This window comes from Gekko japonicus, unplaced genomic scaffold, assembly GCF_001447785.1.
Source record: "Gekko japonicus isolate JY-2015 unplaced genomic scaffold, Gekko_japonicus_V1.1 scaffold681, whole genome shotgun sequence".
Taxonomy (NCBI): domain Eukaryota; kingdom Metazoa; phylum Chordata; class Lepidosauria; order Squamata; family Gekkonidae; genus Gekko; species Gekko japonicus.
Genome location: NW_015165254.1, coordinates 353,484 through 364,534, shown reverse-complemented (window position 1 = coordinate 364,534; position 11,051 = coordinate 353,484). Strand labels below are relative to the sequence as shown.

General features: G+C 39.2%; 1 protein-coding gene across 1 annotated transcript in view; it reads left to right on the top strand.

Moving 5' to 3' along the window:
* DYNC2LI1 (dynein, cytoplasmic 2, light intermediate chain 1) overlaps positions 1–11,051 on the top strand; it is a 43,059-nt gene that overhangs the window by 1,573 nt on the left and 30,435 nt on the right. The window contains 5 exon segments of the mRNA XM_015410162.1: positions 2,484–2,601; positions 4,719–4,733; positions 4,735–4,760; positions 6,629–6,698; positions 10,477–10,565. Of these exon segments, the coding sequence (XP_015265648.1) occupies positions 2,484–2,601; positions 4,719–4,733; positions 4,735–4,760; positions 6,629–6,698; positions 10,477–10,565 (318 nt within the window).

Sequence of the window (11,051 nt, the reverse complement as noted above, 5' to 3'; positions counted from 1 at the left end):
CTCCCATATCCCCACCTTTGCCTGTCTCCTGTCTTTACGATGCACCAAACATCCTGCCTTTTAACTGCCCCTCAGCTATATTTATTATTTATTTACTTCACTTATACCCCACCTTTCTCCACAATAGGGACACAGAGAAGCTTATATCATTCTCTTCCTCACAACTACCTTGTGAGGTAACTTGTCCTGAGAATTTGTGACTGGCCCAAAGTCACTCTGAGCATCTTGGCAGAACAAGGATTTGAACCTGCAGCACACTAACTTTTGTGGTGTGGCTGCTTTTGAATAGTAGCAAGCAACTGAGTCTGGCTGAATCATGGAGTTTGCATGATATTAAGTCGCCCAGGCCTGGCCCCGATGACTCCTCCCTCAGAGGTCAGAATAGCGCTGGAAAGGGCCCTGCCTTTTACTGACAGAGACCATAGTGTTCAACTGGTAATACAGTTTGGTTGCTGAGCAATAGCTACAGAAGGCTGATTCTGTTATTTGGGGGGATATTAACCCCCCCCCCCAGTTGTTGTTTTTAAAGAGTTCAGATTTTTCTGCAAACCTGGGGTTTTTCTAAGGTTTGTAGGAAGATCTGGGTTCATGGCTCCAGTGTCTGTGTTTACATATGCATAGATTTGGCCGTGTTCAGAATTGCTAATTAATCATTTCCATACCCCTTTTTGTTTGCAAAGCGTTTGCCACCTGTATTGTGTTTCCTGTGGTTACTATTTCTACTTTATTGATATAAAACTTTATTGATATAAAACTAAAGAGAAACTTGCTTTAGGCTACATAATTAGTCACAGCAAAAACTAAGATTTGGAATGAGGTCTGATTATCCCCCTCCCCCCAATCTTCTAGTTTTTGTGATTCAGGTCAAAATTTCATATACCCCCTGTTCCTACAGTTGCTTTAAGCCCTGGTAAGTGGGAAAGATGGGAACCCTTATTGTGCCTATCTTTTAATCACTCTGGCATTTTATCATACTGCCCAAGTGATCATTCATGTTCAAGGCACCAGCACAAGGTTAATACACATAGTCTTTCCACTATCGTGGTCTGCTCCATGCTTGTTTTGTGGCTGCTTTTTAGGGTAACCTAACACATCTGGACTTCACGGAGTTACCATGTCATATGGAATTTGGGCCTCAAACTGCAGTTAGCAGTACATGAACTGAATTATTGCAGTTTGCATGTTGCTTCATACCAACACACACGCTTTCTCACTATTTTTCCAAGCCGAAGGATGCTTTTTTGCCTTTTCTCATCTTTATTGAGGACATTTTTAAATAGTGCATTTTCACCTTGGAAATTCATCATAAATACATTGTTTAATTTCAGTAAAAGTTGAAGTGACTGTATCATAAGCCTATCTCAAACCTTGTTGTGCCTTTTGCTTTTCAGTGGACTGCATTTAATTCATTAAGGAGGGTTAGTTAGAGACACGTGCATTTGTACAAATGTAGCTCTGTTAAAGGGAAAAAGCCCTGGCCTGGATAGCCCAGGCTAGCCTGATCTCATGAGATCTCGGAAATTAAGCAGGGTTGGCCCTGGTTAGTATTTGGATGGGAGACCACCAGGGAATATGAGGGTTGCTATCCTGAGACAGGCATTGGGCTACCTTTGAATGTCTCTTGCCTTGAAAACCCTGTGGGGTTGGCCATAAATCGGCTGTGACTTGGTGTTTTCATAGGAAAACTGTTGGACTTTTTGGATATTTATTTTGTATATTTATTCTTTGTCTTCATTTTCCTATGATGGACTTCTTTGGCTTCTGCATTTTCCTATGATGGATTATATGGATAGATTTATTCATTGTGCATTTCACTTTGATGAAGTCTCCTTGGTGAATATTGTCATTTTACTTAACAAACATATTTGCAGGAGGAAAGCCTCCAACCAAATATATTTATGTATAGCTGACAAAAATAAATTATTAGCGAAGTTATCCTGCAGATATTTTGCTCACAGTCAAATATTCCTGTGACATGCCTACCATAACTTTCTCAGCCCTGGCCCCTGGCTGGTGGAATGCTCTGCTAGAAGATTCCCATGCCCTGCAGGAGTTGTTACCTTTCCATAGGGCTTGCAAGGCAGAAACGTTCCACTGGGCCTTCAGTTGAGGACAGCGATAGGGCATCCTTTGGCACTTTTACATGTCCCCATCCCTCGTAACCCCTCCTCCTAGGGAGGCTGGGGAGTTGGAACTCTTTCCACCATCTCATATATTGTACATATATTGTTCTTATTTATTGGTACTTATTGGGCTGTTTTAATTTAGTTTTAAACTGAGATTTGTACATTATTTTGTTGTAAGTTGCCCTGAACCCTACTTCAAGGGAAGGGTGGCCGAGTAAATCTAATTTAATAAATAAATAAACTTAATTTTTCACAAAGCACATTTTCAGTGAGAAAGGAAGAAGAGACTATATGAAGTAGGGGGGTCTTAGAAGCTTATTTTGTATGAAAGCATTTTTGTTTTGTTTTCTTTCCCAGTGACACCTTGTGGGATATTGCTAAAGCTGAAGTTGAGCAAAGAGAAAACCAGGAAGGTGACAGAGATGGACTGGAATGTTGGGAAAGATCCATATTCTTTATTGGAAATAAAAATGGGGTAACTGATTTTACCAAATTACCATACATTTAAATTAAATGAAATTGTTTAAAAATAGTTAATAGTTGAAATTATCCATTCTAGTGAGACAAAATCTTTCCTGCACTGCATGGGTTCAGAAATCTGTATATATGCAAAATAAGAACATAAGAGATGCCAATGTTGGATCAGGCCAAAGGCCCATCCAGTCCAACACTCTGTGTCACACAGTGGCCGGAAATACCAGGTGCCATCAGGAGGTCCACCAGTGGGGCCAGGACATTAGAAGCCCTCCCACTGTTGACACACACACCCCAAGCACCAAGAAGACAGAGCATCACTTGCCCCAGAGCCCCTATCTATACCTTGTGGCTAATAGCCACTGATGGACCTGTGCTCCATATGCTTATCTAGTTCCCTTTTGAAGCTGCCCATGCTTGTAGCCGCTACCACTTCCTGTGGCAGTGAATTCCATGTGTTAATCACTCTTTGGGTGAAGAAGTACTTCCTTTTATCCGTTCTAACCCGACCACTCAGCAATTTCATTGAGTGCCCACAAGTTCTTATATAGTGAGAAAGGGAAAAAATTACCTCTTTCTCTACCTGCTCTATCCCATGCATAATCTTATAAACCTCGATCATGTCACCCCTCAGTCGTTGTTTCTCCAAGCTAAAGAGCCCTAAGCGCTTTAACCTTTCCTCATAGGGAAAGTGTCCCAACCCCTTTATCATTCGAGTTGCCCTTTTCTGTACTTTTTCCAAAGCTATAATATCCTTTTTAAGGTGTGGTGACCAGAACTGCACACAATATTCCAAATGAGGTCACACCATTGATTTATATAAGGGGATTATGATATTGGCAGATCTGTTTTCAATACCCTTCCTTCTCACTGGTTTTCACCACCCTGAACAACTTCGTATCATCCGCAAATTTAGGCACTCCACTGCTTAATAGCGGCTAAAACAGCCAGTTCTTAAATGAAGTATGTTCCATTTTCAGTAATTATTTGGTGTATAATTTCATATTTTGGAACCTCCCTGAGTGAAAATAGACTCCTGCTGTTTAAATGGCTAGGTGATTAAAACTGACCTATATTCATATATTCAATGATACTTCTGTATTGCTAGATGTCAGCTTGACAATATTCTGATTGCCGTTGCTGTTCTGAACACATCTGTTTAAGTAAACACCTCTGAATTCCTCATGTATTTGATAGTCTTTTGACCTTTGTTCAGAATTCCTCTCCACCAGTTCCACTATGTATATAATAATGACTGAGACTTTATTTGATACATATGATGAAGAGAGCGCTAGCCCATGCTTTAATAAATGTATTAGACTTTAAGATGTTCCTTGACTCCATTCTGGTTTTGCTGCAACAGACTAACATGGTAGCACCACTGTAATTACTTAAAGAAATCTACAATCCTAAGAATACTAAGAATGGAATAAAATGGGACTTACTTCCAAGTAGACCAGCTGAAGATTGCTCTCTCAGTGTACCTAATATAAAGATGTTAGAAATGTTGGTAACCAGCATTATCAAATTAACTGCCAATCAATTAAAAAATAAGCTATGTTGAGCCTTAGGGAAATTGATTTTTTTTTTCCTTTGAAAAAAACCTGTAGCAATTAATGTTAAGGACCATTTTTCATAGTAAGCTGTCTCACCTAGCACCTGTATTATTACAGCAGCAATACACCCAATTTGTATTATGTTTATGTATATTTCATGAATTCTTTGATTTCCATTTCATTAGTTTACAGCAACTCCACTAGGAGTAAATCATTAGATTAACCTGTTATTTACAATTACCAGTGATTTCCCAAATGAATACAGTCGGATATACTGATTGCTACTGTGATGTCTTTATTTCTAAGTATTCTGTTTCTATAACTATATTTGTCATCTCTTCTAGTTTATAATAATAATAATAATAGCAGTGTAGCTACCCTCTGATAGAAAGTTGGCAGCTAACTTTCCAGTAATCAGACTACAAATAATTGTGTAAGTTTATAATAATCAGACACATTGGGGGGGATTGATTAGAAGAATGCATTACAACACTTAAATTGATATAATGTTTATACTGTAATGACATTACAAAAATGTTCCATGTTGTTTTTTAATTTCTAGGGAAAAACTACTATTAACTATTATATTGCTGTGTCTTGACAGGTATGTGTTAAGTTTTGAGAAGTATTTTATAGTTCCTGGGCACTCAGTATTCTAACTATTATCAACAACTTTTTAGGGCTATGGTAAAACAAGGTGCTTTCAAATAATGGAAATATGGGTGGGATTGTCCACTAACCAAGGCTCTTTCTGCAAGAGAGAAGGCTCCTGAGGCCAAGCAGAAGACTCTTCTGTTAATAAAAATTAATCCATCAGATCCATCCTATGTTCTCTAAAACAACTGTGGTGAAACACAACCAACTATATGATATGTGAACACCAGCACTGTAACTGTGTGCTCTACATGAACTTCACAGTTCCAATCCAACTGCTGTACAAAACATGAAATTATTCAAAAATATATCTTTCTCCATAGTTTTCTTCATACAAAAACATTACAAGGAGACAGAATCTCAAAAAGTGGAACACAAAGGCCATGTAGGTTTAAAGACACTATATATACAGTCCAATATTTTGTGCCTAGGCACACAGTTCCAGAATAAAGTCCAACAGTTTAACTCCCACATTGCCTGATAGAAGGCACAGCCATATAATAAATGTTCTGTTTTTAAAAGGCACAACCATATAATTAATGTTCTGTTCTGATGGGGCGTGTTGACCTTCTTTCTTTCTCCTGTTTCTCAAAAGAGCTTCATCTGAGAATCAACTGTGACCAGTCAGTAGCAACACTTTTTCTTTCAATCTTGAGAATCAGTAGCCCACAATTTTCTTTCCAAGTTCTATGCCCCTTTTTTTCCTAATGACACATAGCTATGGAAAAAGAAATCTGCCATCCACAGTGAGGCTGACTTTGACCCTTTGGTTTTCCCAAATTGCCTGTCTGTCTTTGGCCTCATAATAATATCTGTGGCAGTCGAGAAGGTTCTACACAGAGGCAACACTTAAATTGATATAATGTTTATACTGTAATGACATAACAAAAATGTTCCATGTTGTTTTTTAATTTCTAGGGAAAAACTACTATTATAACATTCTCTTTCCCAAAATTTTGGTATTTTATGAAATTTATTATTTGGGCCAAATTTTAGTAAGCTGGTATAGGTGTGGTTTAATATATTTTATATATTAGTAATGTTTCTAATGTATTGGTATACGTCCTGCATCCTTAGCTGGACCTGAGTAAAAATGAAGATAAATGTTCATGTTCTGTTAATAAACATGTAGAAACTGGGGGGAGGATTCCAGAAATTTCTTCGATTTCTGTTGTCTGTGCTTTGGTAATGCAGGCAAAGAATTTTACAAGCTGTAGTTCTGGCACATCATGTTTACTTGAAAATAAGTCGTCCTTCTAAGTTCACTGCCTTCAATGAACTTAAAAGGGTGTAACTCTGTTTACCATTGTACTGTTACACTGCCATTGTGTGCAGAATCGCTCCAGTTATGGTAATTGAAATCAATGTGCTTTGACTGAAATAACTCTGCATAGGATTGCAGTGTTAATTGCAAGTGTGCATAGGTTCACACCTTTAGCGTTGGCTTCTATGATTTCTTTCCTTTAACCTGGCTCCTGACTTCTCGCCATCAGACTTTCCTTTAACAGAGGAAAACTTTATCCAAGAATGAAAGACTTCTCTTCATGAGAAAAAGTAATTCTCCATTGCAGGAAGTCTTCTATTGAAGAAAGACGTAGTGAATTAGAATCATAGGATACAACTTTTACTCATTTTCAGTGCTGTCATTTCAGTAGCATGTCAGTAGGGTATCAATGTTTTGTTTGTCCTTCTTCTATACTTGTGAATAAGCTAGGTTGATGTTAGAACAACAGTAGCTTTATCCAAGAATAATTTCAGTGGAACTTGACAGGGTTGTGTTGTTGTTGTTTTTTGAGGGGGTTTATCTTGATTTATTAGGGATGAAATTCCAAAACCAACTTTAGCTTTGGAATATACTTTTGGAAGAAGAGCTAAAGGACATAACACAGTAAGTATTTTGACAATCTACTATAGGTCTGTAGGTCATCATGGCTGTTACAGGCATGCAGGATAAGCTGTACTGCATGTTATAAGCTGTATTGCACTGTCCAGTAGGTGCTCTAGAGCAGGGGTGTCATACATAAGGCCCAGGGGCTGGATGCAGCCCATCCAGGGCTCTTACCTGGCCCACGAGCAATTGGCGTGAGGGAGGGAAGGCAGGAGACTGCTTGGGGGTGCGAGCAGGCGCATGTAGTGAGGTGTATGTGTGGTCAAAGCTGTCAAGAAATAGAAAAGAAATGTCTAGAGGGTGGGATTAAGTGGTGGGGGGAATAGAAGCGAAGGCAGAGAAAGAGGAGGTTGGGTGTTTTTTCCCCTCCCGCCTCCTCTGACTGCCGCTCAGTGAGGAAGTATTGTATTGAAGTCTAAGATACCCCTGCATATGATTAAATACATTTATTGGGGCTTTTATGGGTTCCCCAGCAAATCAGTTTCTTTAAGTACTAAGAATCAATTGCTTTTGTTTGTATTTTGAGTAAAAAATAATACTGTTAATTGGGTTTGCCTGTGTCCTTTGTAAAGTTTATATCTTTGGTAGCTGGCATTAAATTTTATGGCATACATGGCCCGCCCCGACGAAGTAACATTTAATAATACTTTCGATTTATTGATCGCTCTTTCCCACACACCTGCGGGCTCAGAGCGATTTACAGTTACTCTTTGACAATTGGACTAACAAACATACAGCATTTTTAATTACACACACATTGCAGCTAGCCGGGGCTTCATTTGCGGGCTGGATCAGTCGTGTTCCGACGGCATGTGTTCTTGTAGGCTGGCTGATGACGTCAGGGCTTCTTGATGTCGTGCTGCCACACTGCCACCGCCTGGCTGACTCGCTCCACTGCAGGGAAGCCGAAACAGCATCTTTCGATCTGCTGCGCCTCAGAAGTCACACTCGGCAGCTAACACCTTCCCAAAGGGAGTGGTGTGCCCACCCCCTTACGGGTGGTCCCCAATTTATCTACTTGTCGAAGCTTTCGAATCGCTGGGTAGACGATGAGATAGGACAAGGCTTGGTTGCTCACACCAGCACGGGGCTAGAACTGCCAAAGCTTGGCAGTTCAAGTGTTATAGTTAAGCAGGGGGAAAATCCCTTGCGCCACTGCTCCCTTTTTCTGTCAGATCCGGCCCTCATAACAAATGAGTTTGACACTCGTGCTATACAGACTCATAGTGTAATCACATTCCAAACAACAGTTTAGTCTGAATGGTCTTGTTAGCTGAGGACATTTTTCATTTCCTAGTAAGTATTTTGAACCCTGCGAATTGTGCCATTGCTGTGGAATAGCCAAAAAAAGAGGGGGGGGAAGCCAGTGTACAATGCAGGCAAACAAAAAAGAACACCACTGGCAAAAAAGAATAACACACAAGCAAGTAAGCAAGTATATAATGATCAAATAAGCATAACAGCAAGTAGAATATAAATCAAATAAACATAACAAGTATGATATAAATCAATAGGCCAAAGTGCAATAATAAATCATAATAGAAACAAGTCACAGTCTTTCCATTCCAAACAACAGTTTAGTATGAATGGTCTTGTTAGCTGAGGACATTTTTCATTTCCTAGTAAGTATTTTGAACCCTGCGAATTGTGCCATTGCTGTGGAATAAGCTGATTTATCTGGAAGGGCCTGCAGGATACGGGAATTGGCTAGGGTCTACTACATCCCTTTGGAGTTATCAGCTGTGGAAGAAAGTTAAAAACCTTTGCATGTAAGCCAATAAAATTTCTTCTCCAGAAAAGTCAAGTCAAGTCAAGTTTATTAGTACGGTCAAGCGACCAGCCAATAGAACGTTTCCAAGAATAATAATAAATGAAAAGAACCATGAAGCAGTCAGTCAGTCAGTCAAGTTTATTAATACGGTCAAGCGACCAGCCAATAGAACGATTCCAAGAATAATAATAAAATACACAATAAATACATAAGTAGCTAGTAAATACATATAACGAATATATATAAAACCTTTAAACGAATACAGGAACAATACAATATATCATTGAAACACACCAATACAACGCTAATTTGTCATCAGATCACTAACTAGGGTATAAGCTTCCTCTTTTTAAGGGCCAGACAGCAAAATTTTGCCACAGCTAAAGATATCCTCTCTATTCGGTCTTCCAGCAAAAAAGTTAAAATCCTCAGTTCCGCAATTTTCAACTGAACATCCAAGGGTTTGAATTTGGACAACAATGGAAAAATTAACAGCTGTCTCTCCATAGCATAAAAGTTACAATGTAACAATATATGTGAGACCGACTCTATTTCAAGATTTGTACACGGGCAACATCTTTGGGAACTAGGCCAGCGCCCGAAACCTTCGTTGTAACAAATTAGAGGGCAGGGCATCAAAACGTGCTCTAGAAAAAACCCATCTATAGCTGTCATATATGATGTTAGAAAGATATGGAGCGGGGGCAAAACCTGTCCAGGATTTTAAGGCTCTATATCTTAAGGGTAAGAGCGCTTCTTCCGTCTGGACCTCTATATCTATTAGGCGTTGGGTTACTATAGATTTAGCTTTTGTCAATCCAAGCTCCAAAAGACTTGCAGGAAAAGTAATTCTTCAGGACAGATGTATTAGTGCCAAACCAGGCATGACCAGGGAGAGCGGGTCAGACACAACATTTAAAAAGCCTGTCTAGTTTAGCCCTAACACTTCTATCCTGAAGAATGAATTTTCAAGTGAAGAAACATCATTGGTTTACATGCTGCTTAAATGCAAAGGTTTTTAGCTTTCTTTCAGATAACTCTAAAGGGATGTAGTGGATCTAGGCAATTCCCCAATCCTACAGGACTTCCAGATAAAGCAGTTTATTATACAGCAAGTGCCAGGGGATGATTTTTTTAAGCACTGCAGGGGCCCAATTCGGATTAGGACAACAGCACAGGAGGGGGAGGAGCTGTTGAATTTTAACTTTATCTTCTTGGGTGTTTGCTACTCCTCCCAATTTGGTATCATCAGCAAATTTAATGAGTAGCCCTTCTACCCCTTCATCCAGATCATTGATAAAAATATTGAAAAGTACCAGGCCCAAAACCGAGCCCTGCAGCACCCCACTGGACACCTCCCTCCAATCTGATGAAACGCCATTGACCACCACTCTTTGGGTGCGGTCCTCTAACCAGTTCCCTATCCACCGAACTGTCCTATAGTCCAGTCCATAGTCTTCCAGTTTTCCCATCAGAATGTCATGGGGAACCTTATCAAAAGCTTTACTGAAATCCAGGTAAATCACATCAACAGAGTTCCCACGATCCTGTAAGCTAATCACATGATCGAAGAAGGAAATCAGGTTGGTCTGACAAGATCTGTTGGGGACAAAACCACGCTGATTTCCCTGGATCACTAAGTGGTCCTTCAGATGCTTACAGATCGATCCCTTTAAAAGCTGCTCTAATATCTTCCCAATAACAGAAGTCAAACTGACCAGCCTGTTGTTTCCCAGGTCATCATGTGTTTTATTGCAACACTGGTAAACTTGCATTGTTGATTTTAAAGACCTGCCAACAATTGTTTGTTTATGCTTCACTTGCAAATCCTACTCTCAACTCCTCATCAATATACTTGTATTCAAGTTGTAAGATTGCTAGGCTTCTTTGGAGGATTGTTATCTTATATGTGAAAAGCATATCTCTGTTGTCAGAGATATGAATATTGAAGACACTGGTGCATCAGAATATCACACAAGTAACTAATATGAAGAAATTCTTTTGCAGCCCAAGGACATTGCTCATTTTTGGGAACTAGGTGGTGGAACTTCGTTGTTGGACTTGATTCCCATCCCAATAACTACTAGTAACATCAGGTAATGAATGAAGTACCTGGGACTTTCAATCTCTGTTTCCCTTGTGTAGGAATTAAGTCTTTGCTGTTTCTGTTGCAGATAAGATCTTTAAACCGTAACAGTATTATCTTTGAAATGTTCATAAATCTTTCTCAGAAGTCATTGCATTCTGTTTTATAAAAAATGCTATGTACAGATTTTTTACTGTATTTGTGGGACTGAATGGTGGTATACTGTTAATTTAGATGCTACTGGTAAAAAATGAAATAAGCATATCTTATTTTTTACACTGCTTTTCAGGCAAAAAATGTATCCCAAAGTAGCTCACAGTGATTAAAACCCAATACAAAATACTTGTGACCGACATTGTATAGAAATGAGTATAATGTACACACACTGTCTCCAGGCTGAAAACTAAAAACATGAGTCTCCCAAGAGACGGAAAGAAGGAAGATCAATTTGTCAGTACCAAAATGTTGGTGAATTGTTAAAAGAAAGAGCTCAGGA